Source organism: Barbus barbus (genome assembly GCF_936440315.1).
Source record: "Barbus barbus genome assembly, chromosome: 35".
Taxonomy (NCBI): domain Eukaryota; kingdom Metazoa; phylum Chordata; class Actinopteri; order Cypriniformes; family Cyprinidae; genus Barbus; species Barbus barbus.
In genome coordinates, this window is record NC_136763.1 from 14,497,518 (window position 1) to 14,516,654 (window position 19,137).

Genomic DNA, 19,137 nt, shown 5'->3' on the forward strand with positions numbered 1-19,137 from the left:
TAAGAGGAATCAGCGGTGACGAAAATGTACTTCTTCCCCAAAAAGAAGTCGTGGCCTAATGGTTAGAGAGTCGGACTCGTAATCGAAAGGTTGCGGGTTCGAGTCCCCGGCCGGCAGGGATTGTAGGTGGGGGGAGTGAATGTACAGCGCTCTCTCCACCCTCAATACCACGACTGAGGTGCCCTTGAGCAAGGCACCGAACCCCCAACTGCTCCCCGGGCGCCGCAGCATGGCTGCCCACTGCTCCGGGTGTGTGTTCACGGTGTGTGTGTGTGTGTGTGTGTGTGTGTGTGTGTGTGTGTGCATTTGTTCACTACTCACTGCTGTGTGTGTGCACTTGGATGGGTTAAACGCAGAGCACCAATTTCGAGTATGGGTCACCATACTTGACAATACGTCACGACTTTACTTTACTTTTTTTTACTTTTTTTAAAACCGCTGGATATCTCACCAGATCTTTAAAGTATTTTGTAAAATTTTGTTGCAAATTTCTGAGCCAGTGGACTTCTGTTCTGAGGTAATCACCGAATGTAAAGAGAAGGGATGAACAAACCATGAATCTATTTCTGTTTCTGGGGCCTGTTGTAACCACCTCAAAATAATTCTTATTTGACAGGCCCAATTGTAAAAACGTTAATCAGGTAGTGCTAAGCCACCTTTGTCTACAGGTAATTGCAATTTGGATAATTTAATTCTAGACTTTATCTTATGCCAAATAAACCTACTAAAATGCTTTTCTAAATTTGTAATTGTCTTTTTGGCAGAATATAATGGACTCATCTATAAAGGGAACAGTAGTCTAGGAAGTACATTCATTTTTATCAAGTTTATTCTGCCTATCCAAGAAATTGTGAGGTCTATCCAACGATCTAGATCATTTTTCACTGAATTTTCATCAACCATTACTCCAGTCTTCAGTGTCACATGATCCTTCAGAAATCATTCTAATATGCTGATAATATTATGAGTGTTGGAACTGTTGTGCTGCTTACAATTATTTTTGGAACCTATGATACGTTTTTCTTTCATTCTTTCTTTGATGAATAAAAAGTTAAAAAGAACAACATTTATTCAAACTAGAAATCTTTTCTAACAATATAAGTCTTTACTATCACTTTTTATCCATTTAACATCCTTCCTAAATAAAAGTATTAATTTCTTTTTATAAACTTTTGAATAGTAGTGTACTGTATGTTGTAACACAAAATTTCTATTTTGAATAAACACTGTTCTTTTTAACTGTTTATTTAGCAAGAAATCCTGGAAAAAAAAGTATCACAGATTCCAAAAAAATTAAGCAGCACAACTGTTTCCAACAATGACTATAACATTGACTACAGCATGTTAGAATGATTTCTGAAAGATCATGTGACACTAAGACTTGGGTAATGATGCTGAATATTCAGCATTGCTTCTCAGGAATATATTAAAAGTATATTAAAATAGAAAACTGCTATTTTAATTATATATATATATATATAATATATACAGCATAAGTCTTAAGTCATAAGTGTCTTGTGCTGTTTGTAACAAATGTTTATTAGAAAAAAAACGAATAAATAGTTCAAAATACTCTGTCTTTTATGATTGTGAATACAATAAAATAAGGAACTTTCTTTTCATTAGAAAAAAAACAGATAAATAATTCAAATTAAAATATAAAATAATTCAATAATATTAAAATTATTCAAAAATATTTAAAATGTTTTTATATAATAGATATTCACATTTTCTCATTTTGTCTTTCTTAATTTTTCTCTTTTTTTCAGGACATTGAGGCAACTATGAACACGGCTCTAAGTGAGCTGCGAGAGCTGGAGAGGCAGAGCAACGTCAAACACACACCTGACGTAGTGCTTGACACACTTGAGCAGCTGAAGAGCGGAGGGGCATCTGAACCCTCCAGCCCCCTTCATTCCCGCCTGCTCCGTGAGGCCGACTCCTCCCAGCATTCTCTGCAGCGCAGCGCCAGTTCCGCCTGCGACATGCCCTCCACCTTCCGGCCCTGCAAAAGCTCGGGTCCCAAAAGCCCTTTGTCATCAATGTCTACCACAGGTCTGTCTGCTTCCGGCTCCACCTTTAGAGATATCAAACCCCCAGCCACCAAACCCAAGCCTGTGGTGTTCCCAAAAAGCAGTTCGGCAGGGGGCAGTCCGGCGATGGGATCCCCAACCACCACCATACCGCCAACACCACCGCCCCCTCCACCACCCACCGACAAGTCCTGCCCCGTCTGAGGGTTTACAGCCTCGATCTGTGATCAGTTTCTTAGTAATTCCAAGAGCACCCTCTAATTCTGACTCTTCGGATCTTAATGAAAAACTGCGCACAACTTAACAGACTCAAACTGATATTGGATGCTTGCGTGATTGAGCATGAGTGCTTGTGTGTGTGTGGAATTAATATACACATGTGGAATATTGGAGTGATTTTACAACACTGTTTTAGTTTGGATTGAGACATGTAGGTCAGCAATCCCTCTTTTCTAATCCCAAATTAGTGGTTTGGAGTTTTTTCGACTGATTTTATAAGAAAGGGGTCAGACTTTGAGGACAAACGAGCAGTGGAAGTGCTTTCTGAAGACACATTCTTCCCCTTCTGTCTTGAATCAGGTTACAGATGGTGCAGCATCTCAGTAAATAGAAACTGAAAATTCAATTTATGAATTTGACACTCTGTCACACAACAGCATTACATCCTGATCCAAATCTGTCTTTTTCTTCAGATTCTAAAAATCTGTTATACAATAATCAGTAGTTACAGTTCGTATAATCCACAGTTTCTGCTTAAACACACCAATCCTAAACACAGCAAATAAAGGAATCTTTGCATGAGGATTCACAAGATATTTGCATGGCAAACGTGGATTCCCTAACAAACAGATTCAAAAGCGCTTCTGACATTATATGTGGTTTTATTGTACTATTATATCAGAGGGCACATAAAAAAGAGGGTGTTGTTTTGTTGTATAAGTTTAATGATTATAACTGGAAAAAGTGATCTAAAAATGAGCAATGTCATGCAAGCACATTATTTCTTTGTCGCTCATGTATAAAAAAGAAAGAATCAATTTTATTTCATTTTCCCTAGGTCATTACTCACCTTTGGGTCTGTATCATGGTATCTATGTATTAGTATGTGTGTTTACGTACAGTATGTATATTCTGAATCTTAGCAGCCTAACAGCAGCTTTTAGAGACTGATGATGCAAAAAAGGGAAAGACTTACAACAGACTAACGGGGGATACATGCAAAAACGTAGCTTGCTTTCCTCAGTTTTTCCAACTCCGAAAGGATAAGTGTGCAAAAAGCCTCTTTAAAAGTCTGACAATCTTCATCACACGGTCTGCCTGATTATGCCTTCGACAGAATGGATCGGACAAGTCTGTATTTTCCTAAGCCAGGCCTTAATGTCAACTAAAAAATGAGTTGTGGTGGTATGCAAATTAGCTTGCTTCACTTTGAAGCCTTACAAGCAATGACTGTGACTCCTGGAAAATATCTACAGACAGACTGAGATGTTTTAGACTGAGGCATTTTTCCCTCCCAAATAACGCAGAATTCTTTGAGGACAAGCCTTTTGCTTGCGTGTTATTTTCTGATTGTGTTGTCGTGTTCTGAAAACGTCTTCACAGGTGGTTACATTTGTTCATGTGTTAATGATTGGAAGTATTCTGTGTGTGTTGTTCCTGATACCTCATAAAGGCGACTGGAAACTGTCTTATTGGAGTTCTTTTGTGGGCAGGACTTTTACATGCAAATAACAGCAGGAAACTCACGGTGTGTGTTTAATGTGTAATGTTAATAGTATGCTGTTGGCCGAGGCCTCCGTTTACACACATACTGTTGTCTTTCATTGAGTAAACTGAAATCAATCATTATACACTTGAATCTGCATTGTATGTTTGTGAACAAATTAAGTGAGGGTGATTTTCTTTCTTTATTTGTAATCATAACTATTGTTAAAATGTAATTCCTGTCCAATTGAAACAAGACTGTAAAATGAATTGTCTTGTCAGATATATTTATAGTTGTCCATTCAGAAATCTTTTACCAGAGAAACCTGTGTTCAGATGTACTTTGTATATACAATAGTGTACATTACAGAGGTACATTCTTTTTCTTCATAATTTGTTTGTGGGTTTTTTTTTTTGGTACAATATTGTACAGTTGCAGCAATAGTAGTTGCCACTCAAATATACATTCTATAATTCCATGTGTAGTTCTTGTAGTAAACATTTTTAAATAAATAAAAAAATTTGCTTGCTGAATGTGTATTTGATTATTTCAATAAAAATGTGCAAAAATTTGAAAATGATCTTTTTCCCAATTTTGCATTTTAAATAAAACATGCTTGCTAAACTATTTTTTTGATTGTTTGAATAAAAATGTTTAAATTGTGAAAAAAATAATTTTTCCTGCTTTAATTTTTCATTTTTCATTTTTATGTAAACTATTTTTTTTTTTGCCAATGTTTTTTTTTTTTTTGGTTTACATATATAACTGGTCATGGATCTCTTGTTACAGTGGCTAGCATTAAGCAATTTTACCAGCCATTACACAAAAAGTACCCACATTTAGTTTTCACACATTTGTTGTTTGTAAAATACCTGAGTGATCCACATCATATCTATAGATTTTTCTATGGAACTACAGTCATGGCCAAAAATATCGGCACCCTTGGTAAATATGATCAAAGAAGGCTGTGAAAATTAATCTGCATTGTTAATCTTTTTGATCTTTTATTAAAAAAATTCACAACAATCTAACCTTTCATTGGAGAATAAGGATTTAAAATGGGGGGAAATATCATTATGAAATAAATGTTTTTAATCTAATACACATTGGCCACAATTAACAGGCACCCTTTTATTCGATACTTTTTTAAACCTCCATTTGCCGGTTTAACAGCTCTACCTAAATTTGCTCCTATAATGCCTGATGAGGTTAGAGACCACCTGACAAGAGATCAGAGACCATTCCTTCATCCAGAATCACTCCAGACATTTAGATACCCATCTCCATATTGGTGCTGCTTCTCTTCAGTTCACCTCACTCATTTTCTACAGGGTTCAGGTCAGAGGACTGGAATGGCCATAGCAGAAGCTTAGTTTTGTGCTCAGAGACCCATTTTTGTGTTGTTTTTGAGGCTTGTGTTTGGATTATTGTACGGTTGGAAGATCCAAACATGGCCCATTATAAGATTTCTAACAGAGTCAGTCACTTATTGATTTTTTTATCTGTTGGTATTTGATAGAATCCATGATGCCATGTGTCTAAACAGGATGTCCAGGACCTCCAGCAGAAATATAGGCCCACAACATAAAAAATAAAGCAGTATATTTCATTGTGCACATGGGGTACTTTTTATCCCGGTGTTCACCAAACCCATCTTGAGTGTTGACAGTCCCATTTGAAGTTCCAGTCGTGTCTCATAACTGAATATTCTGGAGTTTGTTTTTTGGATGAGCTAGGAGAATTTTAATTGAAACCCTCCCGAACAACATGGGTTGATGTAGGTGCTGTTTGACAATGTTTTTTAAAGGTTTTCTGACCCTGAGACTCAACTATTTTCTGCAATTCTCTAGCTGTGGTCCTTAAATACTCTTTAGCCACTCAAACTCTCTTTCTCACCGTCCATTAGGACGATATAGACACACGTCCTCTTTCAGGCAGTTTCGTAACATTTTATGTTGATTGGAAATTCTTAATTATTGCCCTGATGGTGGAAATGGGGATTTTCACTGCTCTAGCTCTTTTGTTAAAGCCACTTCACTAATTTGTGAAGCTCAGTTTTCTTTTGCTGCACATCAGAAATATATTCTTTGGTTTTTCTCATTGTGATGGATGATTAAGGGAATTTGGGCTTTGTTTCCCCTCCTATTTATATTTCTTTGAAACAGGAAGCCATGGCTGGATAATTTCATGTTCATAATCACCCTGGAGTGCTCAAAATTGTGAATATGAATGGGAATATACTTCAGAGATATTTTACTCATAAGAATTTCTAGGGGTGCCAATAATTGTGTCCAACGTGTATTTGAGAAAAACATTTATTTCATAATGATATTTCCACCTTTTTAAATTCTTATTATCCAATGAAAGATTAGATTTTTGTGATTTTCTTTTTTAAATAAATGATCAAAAGGATTAACAATGCAGATTAATTTTCACAGCCTTCTTTGATCATATTTACCAAGGGTGCCGATATTTTTGGCCATGACTGTAGAAGGGACTGTCCAGCTGCAGCTCCAATTTCTCATAAATTTCCTAATTCATGATTCTTTAGTGTTCATTCATTGGACAAAAATGAATCCAATATAGTATGGAATTTCATTAAGAAACTAGAAAGTTTCATTAAGAAGCCTTGTTCACTTTTTTTTTTTTTTTTTTTTTTTACAACACAAAATGTACAGAAGGAAATGATACCTTTCTGTTACGAAGAACCTTGAGAAGCCTATTCTGTTCTTGAGGAAATTCAAAATATATTTAAAGTGCCAAAATCTTTAGCAGGAAATTTGTGCAATTTTTTTCATATTGTTTTCTAAAGAAATCCAGGAAAGCTTTGTGAAGAATTTACTAAAAATATGCAAATCTAGGTAAAAGTTATTTCCTTGTGTCTTAAGTTACACTTTTGAACAGACGTCAGGCAAAAAGTAGCCTATGCTTGCCCTTCTGCATTATTTTGTTATTTTCAATTCCATCCACGAGAGGACGACATACGTTGGGTTTATTTTCAGTTTTATTACGGTGGACTAAAAGAGTTAGTGGTGTACACATAAACTACGTAAAATGACCCACAACATAATATTTTAACTCGTGCTATGTTTTCTATCTAACTTTAATATGAAAACATATGTTAAGAGAAAAATACAGCAGTACCCTTAACACAAACGCGAAGCCCCGAACAAGGAAGTTCCTGACAGAAATGAAAGTTACTGGTGACACTGGTTTCCGTCGAGCTGCTCTCAAAACTCTCACTGGAGGACTGCAGGTGTAACTAGCCCACAGAAATATACACAGGGATTGACAAAGTCGGATAAAAGTGGAAAATGCGCAGGCATCAAACACAAAAATGGTTGGTTGATTTGTTTTTGTGGTTTCATGTGTTGTCTGTCAGACTGATGGCGATGAAGGGGAAATCCTCAGAGCTCGGTGTAGTCTGTCCTGTCGGCATTTCACATAAAAACATAATTGCTTATTTTTGGAGAAATGTGATGATTTAAATGTATATTTTTCCGTGTTTGCTGGTCATATAGGAAGGAAATGGATTTTATTTGACGCCTCTGTTGTGACTTTTGAGACGTGAAATAAACCGGTGAGTTACTTTTGCTTAATACAACAGTGGATGCGAAAAATATACACCTTGATTCTGCTTACCTTACATTTAGCACTAAAAAAAGCACTTAAATCTTAATTTCATTCAACTTAACATACTGTTTAAAGGTACTAACCAGAAGTTGATTGGCAAAATGATTTACATATGACCTGAACTCAGGTATCAACTCAGGATAATATGACATTAGAGATAGACAAAAAGTTCAGTTTAGCATACGGTAGGTGTGAGTGTGTGTATATATATATATACAAAATATATATATATATATATATATATATATATATATATATATATATATATAAAAATGGGTGGGTTCAAGTTGTGTATCAGATCCAGATAAAAATACCTGGAAATAAAATCTGAAATGTTAATCTCTCATCTCATATTCATCTTTTGATGTCAAACCCAAATGTTTACAGTCTACAGCGAAGATAAAGGAATTGGCCTTACTGTTCCAATACTTTTCCCAAAAGTCTTGGGGATCATCAAGATGTTTTCTGGCAAAACTGAGACGAGCCGTTATGTTGTTTTTGCTCAGCAGCGGTTTTCGTCTTGGAACTCTGCCATGCAGGCCATTTTTGTCTCTTTATTATGGTGGGGTCATGAACACTGACCTTAACTGAGGCAAGTGTTCTTTAGATGTTGTTGTGGGGTCTTTTGTGACCTCTTGGATGACACTTTTTCACACAGGACCATGTGGGTTGGATTTTGTTTTCCCTTAAAAAAAAACTTCATTTAAAAACTGCATGTTGTGTTTACTTGTGTTATCTTTGATTAATATTTAAATTTGTTTGATGATCTGAAACATTAAAGTGTGACAAACATGCAAAAAATCAGGAAGGGGGCCAACACTTTTTCACACAACTGTGTGTGTATATATATATATATATATATATATATATATATATATATATATATATGCACACACACAGACACTCACATAGGAAACTTAACATTAAATATTTACTGATCTAGAGAATCTTTGATTGTTTTTCTGTCATACACAGATCCGATCATGTCATCCAGTTGTATCAACACAATGACTGCAAGTACAGCAAACTACCTTTGGTCGCTGGATGATGTTCTTGGTCAAGGGGCCACAGCAAGTGTCTACAAAGCACGAAACAAAGTACTTTATCATTACAGTTTTCCCATTTTCTTTACTCAAACAGGTCATACTTTGCTAAATGACATTTTATATTGCTGTAGAAAACAGGTGAGCTGGTTGCCGTGAAGGTCTTTAACTTGGTGAGCTACAACAGGCCGTATGAAGTTCAGATGAGGGAGTTTGAGGTCCTGCAGAAACTCAATCATGTCAACATTGTTAAACTCTTTGCTGTGGAGGAGGTACGTATCTGATGTGGTTTGTGGCGCTGTTCAAGATTTTCCTGTCACAGTACTGCTGATTTTTCAGATGGTATTTTGATGTTTGAGTCAGTAAAGATATTTAGAATTTTACAAAATAGTCCTATTTTAAACAAATGCTTTTTGTAAATAAACACTTTTGATTCATCAAGGAATTGAATTGAATTGAAAAATGGTCTCAACAAAACGTTGATAATAAGAAATGTTTATTGAGCTCCAAATCATGTATATAATAATAATTTCTGAAAGATCATGTGACACTGAAGCCTGAAGTCATGGGTGCTGAAAATTCAGCTTTAACATCACATGAATAAATTACATTTTAAAATATTTTACAATAGATAATTTTTACATTTCACAATATTACTGTATTTAGATTAAATAAATGCAGCCTTGGTGAGCGTAAGAGTTCTTACTGACCTCAAAACAATAAAAATATACTACTTCTACTACTACTACTAATAGTAATAATACTTTTTTTTTAATCTTATCAGCAACCTATGTATATTAAAATTGAATAAAACGACAACAATAAAAACAACTAGCCATAGATTACCTTAAAAGTCCATATATATCACTATCAGTTCATATGGCTGTTAACAATTTCTCAGACAATATATACATACATTCTGTTAAACTTGTTTGACTCCGCACCAAAAATAGATCATAGGCCTGAGAGGTGAATTTTCAACACACTGACTTAATTTCTATTGTTGTGAATGTCAGATGCATATGAACCCGAAGCAGAAGGTTCTGGTGATGGAGTTCTGTTCAGGTGGCAGCCTGCTGAACCTGCTAGAGGAGCCTGAGAATGCGTTTGGACTTCCTGAGTCAGAGTTCCTCATCGTATTACAGTGTGTGGGTAAGAACCAACAGAGGAAATTAAGTAGTTAAATTAGCTTCCACTCCATTACACGTCATGCACCTTTTGAGAGGCATTACTGTGGATAAATGGAGCTCTCCTCATATTTTGTCTTTCTCCCGTTTGGTCATATACAGTCCAAGGAATGAACCACCTGCGAGAGAATGGGGTGGTGCACAGAGACATCAAACCTGGCAATATCATGAGGCAAGTGGGTGAGGATGGACGCTCAGTGTACAAGCTGACAGACTTTGGTGCTGCCCGTGAGTTGGAGGACGATGAGAAGTTTGTGTCCATATATGGCACAGAGGAATATCTGGTAAGAAGGAAATGGCGTGTAAAAAATCTATTTATTTGATTAATGCTGAAAAAACTCAAAGGTGCCTCTTCCTGTATTCAGTGATTCACAGAAAATACAGCATGTGCAGTTGCTTATCAAAAATGTAATCAGGCGTTTGAAGTGGTTCCTTTAATCTGTCTCTGAATAAACATATTGTCTGATGTAGCAAATTAGCTCAAAAGGGAAATGTATATAAATAATTACTATTAATTATAATTATCTAAGCTACCAGAAGTAACTGTAGCAGTATTAATATTGCAATGAACTAACCTGTTCATCCAGTGAACATTATAATAACATTAATTTTCCTACAGTACTAAAAAAGGGTGTAACGGTACATAAATTTGACGGTTCGGTACGTACCTCGGTTTTAACGTCACGGTTTGGTATGATTTCAGTACAGCAGGAGGGAAAAACTAAACTTTTTCTTTTTTTAAATAAACAGTGGTTTACTGAACAAGTTGCTCTTTCTTTAAATACATTGTTATAGTTAAAATTTTCTTAGTAATAAAAATCTACCTCAGCTTGTGCTTAAAACTATAGGGAGCCCTTTTACATTATATAAGGTTACAACTAGCCCTAACAACTTAACCCAAACTATTTATTTTTAACACTCAACTTAAAAAATATATATATATTATGTAAATTGCACATAATGCAGTTTTTAATTAACTTGTAAATAATACAATTTCTAGGCTATTTGTTAAAATATATTCAATTACACACTGGCTGTCATAGCATGTTTCATAACAGATTAATTTAAACATGTATTAAATAATTAAGACTAACAGGTTTAGTAAAATATATTTCGCGAAATGCTCTTCGCCATTTATTATTTAAATTTCCTGAAAAAATTTGGTACCGAACCAAAAGACCCGTACCAATTACGTTAACCGTTACACCCCTAGTATTAATGCATTAGAGCATCTAGCAAGATCAGGAATCGTTTAAGTGACATTGATCTGCAAGCAGTGACAGAATCAAAAACAGTTTTGGATAAGGGGTCTGTTGGATTATTTGTTAAATATAACAAATAATAATATGTCTGATTTATCCAGCCGTTACACTTATATAATAACTTGTGTGGTCCAGCATCCGGACATGTATGAGCGTGCAGTATTGAGGAAGCCCCAACAGAAAGCTTATGGTGTGTCTGTGGATCTGTGGAGCATCGGTGTCACCTTCTACCATGCTGCCACTGGCAGTCTTCCTTTTATACCCTATGGAGGCCCACGCAGAAACAAGAAAATCATGTAAGTCTCATCTGTAAATGTTTTAATTCTATTTATTATAATCAATGATATATTAATTGTATTTGTAAATGATGATTTGTGTTGCATTGCTGTTTATATTAGGCTTATTTATGTGCTATTTTTGGTGACTTTTGGTGCTCTCCCCAGGTACAAGATCACAACAGAGAAGCCAGAGGGAGCCATAACAGGTGTGCAGAAGGTGGAAGACGGACCCATTGAATGGAGCAACCGACTGCCACACTGCTGCCAACTTTCAGAGTGAGTTTCTCTATGCAAACGTTTGGTTAAAAACTTTATGGACAGACCGTATTGGCAAGGGAATTGTATATGGACCTCAATCAGTAAAGCTATATTTAATTTATATGCTAGAGAAAAATACCATTCATTCAATGTGTCATACTGTATCAAGGGTCATTATAACTATATAACTACAAAGTCTTCGTAATCATTCTAATTCCATTAGAGAAACTTTTTTCAGCCAATGAACAATGAAAACTGCACAACTGCAGCTCATGCATATAATAAACAATGTTATCTGTCAGTGTGGACACTACTATTGTTATCCTATTTATAGTTATCGTTCTTTGTGTGAATGGGTCTTTAAGGTCCCAAGTCATGTCTAATTTTCATGTTTGCCTTAGTTTTTTGTCTACTGGAAATTCTTTAATGATTAACAACACAAAGATCCACAAAATAACAGCTCATTGGATTGTTTTCATTCATGTCAAATTAAAAATAGGCATCTTTTGTGACTCATTTAAGTTTCATGCTTTTATTCATCATGAATAACATCCTGGAAAGAAATCCTTGATAGTTCTTTGAACACTGAAGCCTCTTGGTAACACATGACCAACAGCTATGTTTTTTCACAGGGGTTTAAAGACCCAGCTGGTCCCAGTGTTGGCCAGCATACTAGAGGCCAATCAGGAGAAGTGTTGGGGCTTCGTCCAGTTCTTTTCTGCCACTACTGACATTCTGCACTGCATCACGGTCCACGTTTTCTCTCTCCAGCAGGCCACAGCACACAGCATCTACATCCACTTTTACAACATGTATGTGGGCTCCTCGAGAAGAGATTTCTGATTTCTTCTCTACAGCAACTACGGCTGAAGTACTCCATGCAACTTCATTTAAATGTGGCACAATACATTTTTAAGTTGCTGGCTGTATATGGAAATTCTAGTTCTTTTTGTAAATACAGATGCCATTTGGGTGTAGGTCCCCAAATGGTCATTTAAAGTCAATTAAAAATGATTAACTACAATTTTATATAAGTATGAATAAAGCTGAATTACTTTTCAGTGATTCCAAAATATTTTGTTGTTGTTATCCTCAAGGGTCTCAATCTTGTTTGAGGATGTTCAGGCCCAAACTGGAATTGAACCGGCAGCTCAACAGTACCTTTTTCAGGGTCATCCTCTCATATTGGAGCCAAGCATGAAAGTAGTGAACCTTCCCCCCACCACTCCAGACCGCCCTATCATTCTCATCAGCCGACGACCAGAGAAACTAGTAGGCCATCCATACAAAGAACGTATGTACATAATAAATGTTTTGTGTATGTGTGTGTGTTACAAAAGCCAAGTTTGAGTCATTTTATGAACCATGAAGTCTCAAGTTTATGTTTTTCAGTGTAATTTAGTTTATGTATTTTCACAAATAAATTGATAACATTTACAGAGATAACTTTGTCTCTATTTATTCTTCCGCCATCCCTTCTATTTTAATTTTTTCTGTAGCTGAGGCCCCTGTGATGCCCACGAAGTTTGACATCATGGCAGATTACACCTTCTCCAAGGTAAGCAAGCCTCTTTGTTTTTATCTCTGGTGCTTATTTTTGGTGAACATTATAACACCATTATCACTTTGCCTCACACTTTGTCCTGTTGTTTTTGTTCCTCCTAAAGACCATCGTCGGGGTCATCCATCAGTACCTGCGGATAGCCCGCTCACTCCAGAAGTACAGGGAACTGATTCTGCAGGGGTTCTATAGCTACATGTGAGCTCTTATATAATCACTATTCTGCACGAGTCAGTCTCCTGATAATTATTGCAACAAGAAAACCAAACCTGTTCTTGACATTTTAGTGTCCAATAACAATATTCTTGACTTTTCAGTGAAAACACCGGTTTTGAATGTAATAATGTGGCACACAGGATTGCCATGGTGAATATGAAGCTGCTGTCTTCTATCAGCACTGAGGAGCATCTTCATCTATTGTAAGAATCCGCCAGTGAGATACTGACTGAATTTGTGTTTTAGCTTACTACATGGTATCATGAATCTAATGCTTAATCTAGTTTAATAAGCATTATATTTAGTAAGGTATTAATAATGAATGTCTCTTGATTCTTCCCAACCAGTGCTCAGAGGTTTGCGCACGAGTTTCCAGACTTTGTAGACAATAAGAAAAAACTCCCACTGGTAAGAGTTGTGCTTTGTGAAATGTATATTGAATAAATGAACTAGAATACACAATGCATCCTTGAGGTTTTATCATTGTTTGTAGATTGAAGAGGATTTGCAGCGGATGTATGGCAGTGGAGTTAGAGAGTTCCAGAATCAACTACAGCATTTGCATGTGATGCTTTCTAAACACTCTGAGACACTGGCCCAGGATAAGAGGTAACACAACCTGTTAGGATAATTTGTAGGAAAATGAGAGTTTACTATTTTCAAACTTATTCATCACAGTCTAAAATCATTATCCTGGTGCCAAGGGATTTTTCTTTATTCTCTTATTTTATTTTGATTGAAAAACCTTGAAAGTAAACTTGAAAACTATAGATAGATTTATCTTGCAGTGCCATAACATGGTGAAACATTTCAGCACAGCATTTGTCCAAATGTTGATTTAACTCGTCCGGTAAATTGAATTCATTAATAAACATCACATTTTATCACGTACAAAACATAAACAAAAATATAAGCATTTATTAATTCGAATTTTTTTCCAAAATCTAAATAAATAAAAATGTATACTTCAAATGGTTGATTAAAATCTATACATTTGCATATTATTATGGAAAGTTATAACAAAATTGATCATATATTATTATATAAATAAAATGCATTTATTACATTTTAATCCTTTGTTAATAATCAAATAATTTTTTCTTCCTCTTAATGCAGCATCCAGAAGATGGAGGTTTTATTGGGGAAGATTGTTGCAGTACATCAGCACTATTGCAAAGACAGAATGACAGGAAGTAATTGGATGCATGTTTTTTTGTCTCTCATATTAATATAACACAACAAATTACAGATGAATCTACAGTACAACAGCTGTCAAAGGACTCTTTCTGAGCTTCTGCAGATTATGTACTTTAAACCCATGATAAATGTTCTTCTCAACAACTCTCATGGTTTCTGGAAGCTTAGCGAAAGTTCACCAAACTGTGTGAGATTTTACTGTATATTTGATAGTGACTCATTTCTGTCCCTCGCACTTCTGGAGCAGAATTTGGGGTTCGATGGAGCCAGTGCTGAGATTAGTCAGATTAGTTCTCAGTACTGTGCTGCTTTATCTGACAGCAAGGACCATTCCAGACAGGCAAACATGGAGACAGAAGAATATAACCCCCCTTTCTGCCTGGCTGCATTGATAATGTTAGATATGAGAAGCCAGTCAGCTAAAACAGTGCTTATCTTGAGCAGTCACAAAGAAAAAAAAAACTACAGTGTTTTCAAAAGACTGCTCTGACTGCTATTAATTTATTCTCTTTCTGTCCCAGAGCTCAGCTACAATGACGAACAGATTCACAAGTTTGAGAAGTAAGTATTAAACACCAGGAGCATCTTGAATGAGTGTCCCTTCTCACAGTGATTAAACTGAGAAACAACTATTTTCTGCTCAGGCTCAATCTGTCTTCATACATAAAGAAGGTCAAGAGTTTATACAAGGATGACTGTTTGCAGAAATACCAGGATGTTCTGATGGCTGCTGGCAACTGGAACAGGTATGATAGAGGTCAGATTGACTGAGAATACACTATCCAATCACATTATGTATGGACCCTATAATGTCAAACATATTTGATACACATTTTATTACTGTGAAAGGTGTTTTGTCAAAGCAGCAAAAAAGCAGTCAAAGAACAACATATGCAGATGACCATGTGAGTGTTGTTTCTGCAGGGTTCTTTATGAGATGCAGGCGAGTCTAGAGCATTTTGGAGTTGTCCTCCGCCAGAGGATGGGGGATCTAAATGTGTGTGAGGCCCAGCAGAACAAGGTCAGCCCTCTTTTTTCCACAAAAGACACACCCCATCTGTCTTTAGCCCTATTTAGGCGTGACAAGTCGTCCCTGAGGAGGTTAGGTATATTTAGTGTTTCACAAAAAGTTTGTCCAAAGTTGAACGAGGCAGTGTAAAAATTACACAACAAATTAGTTGACAAATAACATTTTGGCTTACTTTGGGCTCAGTCCCAAACAAAAGAATGTCTGTGAGGGCAGAACTTACATTTTTACAGAAGTTCTCCTTATTTGTGTTGACTTCAGTTGTATAGCATGACTACAGCTAAATTTCTCATTATGCTGCCTTGTGCACAGTCATTATGAATTTTAAGTAAAATTAATTTCAATTGAAACTTGCATCACTTCCAATTTTAAATGATAATTATTCAAATCAATAAGGACTGTTTAATCAAGGCTGTTCAGGCCTTTTCAGGCATAACTAGTTATCCCTGAGGAGGTTAGAGAAATTTTGTTTCTCACAGATTCTAATTTTAATGCCATCTAAAGTGAACATTTCTGTGATTCCTCACACAGCCTCTGTTAAAACTGCACAATAAATTCGTTTTTTGACCAATTCTGGGCTCAAGCTCATCTGAAAATAATGTCTGAGAGGGCAGATTTGTATTTTTCATTTTTTGGTTATTGTTTATTTTGACCTTGTTTTGACCTTAACTTCTGCTACATTTCATTATGAATTTGAGATGGTTTTTTTTGTGTGCAAACTCTGGGTAAATATCTCCGTTCAGAATTAATTAATCAATAAACAGGGCTGGGCAAGTTAATGCGTTATTATCGCGTTAACGCATTAATTAATTAGCACCGACAATTATTTTATCATGCATTAACGCAGTTTTTTATTATTATTATTATTATTATGAAAGCCCGTTGCTCACTGGCTCTGAATACACATACAGATAAATCATGGGTCACAGGAGGGGTGGGATGTTGATCAGTATTAAAATTATTTAGGCTAAGCATCAACATTCACAAACCACTATTTTTAACAGAAAAGTATGCAGCGTGCTCGTATTCACGACTTCATAAGTGGGAAACAGGAAGTTTCCCATAGCACGTGAAGACAGCAGAAAAGCGCAGTGGAGTGCATCGCTTTTATTAACTTTGTGGTTTATTATTTTGAGTCGTTTGGGACACATTAACACACGGCCCTCTCACAATATATTGCTTTACAGATCTTTCACTTTCGCCGCTCAGAAATGTACATGCAATAAGGCTGCACGTATCAGAAGTTCTGTGCTCCGGGGTGGTTAGCACTCACACACTACATGCGTACTGTGCCCAAGCCTGGCCCATCTCTTCCAACCGAGCCAGGGCCGGCTAAATGAACGGTTAAGATTGCCTATAGGGTCAGTACACCCTTATGCTCCTGCATCCCGCACACACAAGTCCTATCCCGCCTGCACCCGCTCTCGCCCATCAAGTGTAGGTCTCTACTAGGAAGGTGCCTGTTATAGGCCCGGTTTCACAGACAGGGTTTAGACTAATCCAGGATTAGGCCATAGTTAAACTAGGACATTGAAGTCATTTTTATAAACATGCTTAGAAAAAAACATTCCTGGGGTGCACCTTGAGACAAACCAAAGGCACTGATATATTTTAAGATAGATTTCAGTGCAAGTTTATTTCAGTTGAAACAGCTAAGGCTTACATTTTAGTCTAGGACTAGGTTTAAGCCTTGTCTGTGAAACTGGGGGATAATGTTATGATCGAGGCCTGGACTCTGAGCATAACTTGTTTTTCTATAGCAAACTATAAATATTTTCTATAAAAACGTTAATGCCCTGCAGTGGCAAATAGCTTTGGTTTTATAATTTAATTTGATTACATTAGTCAGATGTTTAAACAGTTCCTGGTCCTTAAAAAGCTTGGATATAGAGCATCCTGACCATGTTCCATCTTTGCAGGTTCTGGACAGAGCTGTTCTTCGAGCTCTCCAGCAGCCTGTAGGAGCTGAGGGGCTGGATGGACAGAAAAAAGATGAGCACATGATTCTCAAGTATGTCATTGCATTGTAGATGACACAGCATTTATCAGCTCCAAATAATAAATAAAAATTGTTTCCAGAATGAACAGATTAAAGGATGAAATGGAGGCTGTGGCACGGGAGCTACAGAATAACAACAACATGATAGAAAGGTACTGTATGGTGTTTGGCTGTGAATGTTTTTGTGTACAACCAAAATTTTTGTGTAGAAAATCCTTTCAAATTTAACAAGACAACATCTTTTTAAGCCTTGCAGTAGTTACCGCTACACTGCCAGTGGAGAGAAAAGTACCTCAAACCAACAGACCATGAAGACCTCAAAGAACGCACAACAATTTATGTTTACAGAGCCTGGACCTGTGAGCTAAAGGGAAAGCAAAACAAAACATCTAAAAAAAAAGTCCTTGGTTGAACCTCTCAAACCATAAAGAACAGATTAATGGCGTAATGGCTTTTACCAGGGCAGGCAGCTGAAATTGCATGACGTGTACTGATGTACAAAGCGCAAATTGAGTTATGACTGGTCTCGAGTCCCTGAAATGTCCTATGACAGATTAAAGGAAAACAGGAATGTTTAAAACAGCACTTTGATTGATTTGATATGAATCACAAAAGTCATATTTCTCAGATTCAGATGTATTTACTGCATTTTATCTTCATGCAATCTAGTAGTATTGACTTTATCAGCCAAGGAAATAGAAATATAGATCTGTTATACTACAGCAGTTTTCATGAGACTTAAATATTGATGGCACTGTGCATTCAGCTGACAATAATGGTGTAATTATTGCACAGGCATGGGATAAAGAGAGAAGAGTTCAGTCTGCTTTTTAATTGATTCCGTTTTATTGATAGTCTATAGATCACAACAGAGTATCACACAGCATAGACTCTAGAGGAGGCTTTGTTTATTTGACAATGTGTGAACTGTACAAATTACTCCAAATATTATCATCCTGCAAATACTGACAAGAGTCAATAGACTCATACTTTGCTGTATTACAGATCATCATTACCATATGGAAAGTGAAATGTGTTTGGTGGGTTCTGATGGTGTGAGTTAAAGGGAATTCCTCACTCTGGGGGGACTATGGTGACCTTTCAGAGACCACGCTCTTGTTCACTGTCAAAGCTTGCATATGTTTGACTTAAAATGGAATTTTATCAACTTTCTTTTTGCCAGTTTGTAAACTTGCATGTTAAATGTTTTTTTTTTTTACATTTTCACTTCTGTTTTGTGAGGTAAGAGGTATCCTTTAAATGTAAAGTGGTACTTGACAGACTATGGCGCTAATAAATACATGAACACAGTTGGTGAAAATCATTTTTTTAATTAAACAAGCATTATCATCATAATTTAAATATAATACAGTAAACTACACTGTCATGTAATATGTGTCATTTATATTTAGGCTATATTTCAGATGTTACAATATGTACTATAGATGATGTATAAATGGTTATAAAAGTGCACATAAAATGTGACTTCAAAAATTTTAAAAAAAATTACAGCAACTGAGTTGTACAGTAAACGAGATTCTTATGAACTCAATTACAGTGAAGTTTATTCATGCCATTTTTTAAATTCTCTTTCTCATATTTAGTGGAATAACAGATGTGAACGATAAAATTTTTGTGGGGCCAGTCTTGGCATTTTTAAAATTCTCTGTCTTCTAATGTTTAGTGCAATAACAGAAGTGAGCGACAAGATCATGGGTTTGTGAAGGGCAGGTTCGCG

General features: G+C 36.1%; 2 protein-coding genes across 7 annotated transcripts in view; both read left to right on the plus strand.

Moving 5' to 3' along the window:
* LOC306855030 (SLIT-ROBO Rho GTPase-activating protein 2) overlaps positions 1-4,402 on the plus strand; it is a 112,741-nt gene extending 108,339 nt beyond the window's left edge. For 2 of the 4 annotated variants that reach the window (XM_079393415.1, XM_079393416.1), the window contains one exon: positions 1,770-4,402. In XM_079393415.1, coding sequence (XP_079249541.1) covers positions 1,770-2,237 — 468 coding nt within the window. In that variant the 3' untranslated portion in view covers positions 2,238-4,402. The remainder of the gene's footprint in view (positions 1-1,769) is intronic. The other 2 variants (XM_079393413.1, XM_079393414.1) reach the window with 1 other exon arrangement.
* A 2,321-nt stretch (positions 4,403-6,723) lies between these two features.
* LOC306854910 (inhibitor of nuclear factor kappa-B kinase subunit epsilon-like) lies at positions 6,724-18,949 on the plus strand. Of its 3 annotated transcripts, none has more exons than XM_079393221.1 (22): positions 6,724-7,078; positions 7,260-7,318; positions 8,347-8,468; positions 8,549-8,686; positions 9,431-9,566; positions 9,704-9,885; positions 10,999-11,159; positions 11,307-11,417; positions 12,032-12,211; positions 12,497-12,693; positions 12,899-12,957; positions 13,067-13,158; positions 13,278-13,379; positions 13,524-13,584; positions 13,670-13,785; positions 14,293-14,369; positions 14,895-14,934; positions 15,018-15,119; positions 15,298-15,394; positions 17,320-17,411; positions 17,480-17,551; positions 17,648-18,949. In XM_079393221.1, the coding sequence occupies exons 3-22, from the start codon at positions 8,355-8,357 to the stop codon at positions 17,709-17,711; spliced, it is 2,193 nt and encodes a 730-aa protein (XP_079249347.1). In that variant the 5' UTR covers positions 6,724-7,078; positions 7,260-7,318; positions 8,347-8,354; the 3' UTR covers positions 17,712-18,949. The 3 variants fall into 3 exon arrangements, with proteins under 3 accessions (XP_079249347.1, XP_079249346.1, XP_079249348.1); XM_079393220.1 differs by having other exon boundaries at positions 17,656-18,702; XM_079393222.1 differs by having other exon boundaries at positions 6,773-7,078; positions 13,317-13,379; positions 17,648-18,715.
* The last annotated feature ends 188 nt before the right edge of the window (positions 18,950-19,137 follow it).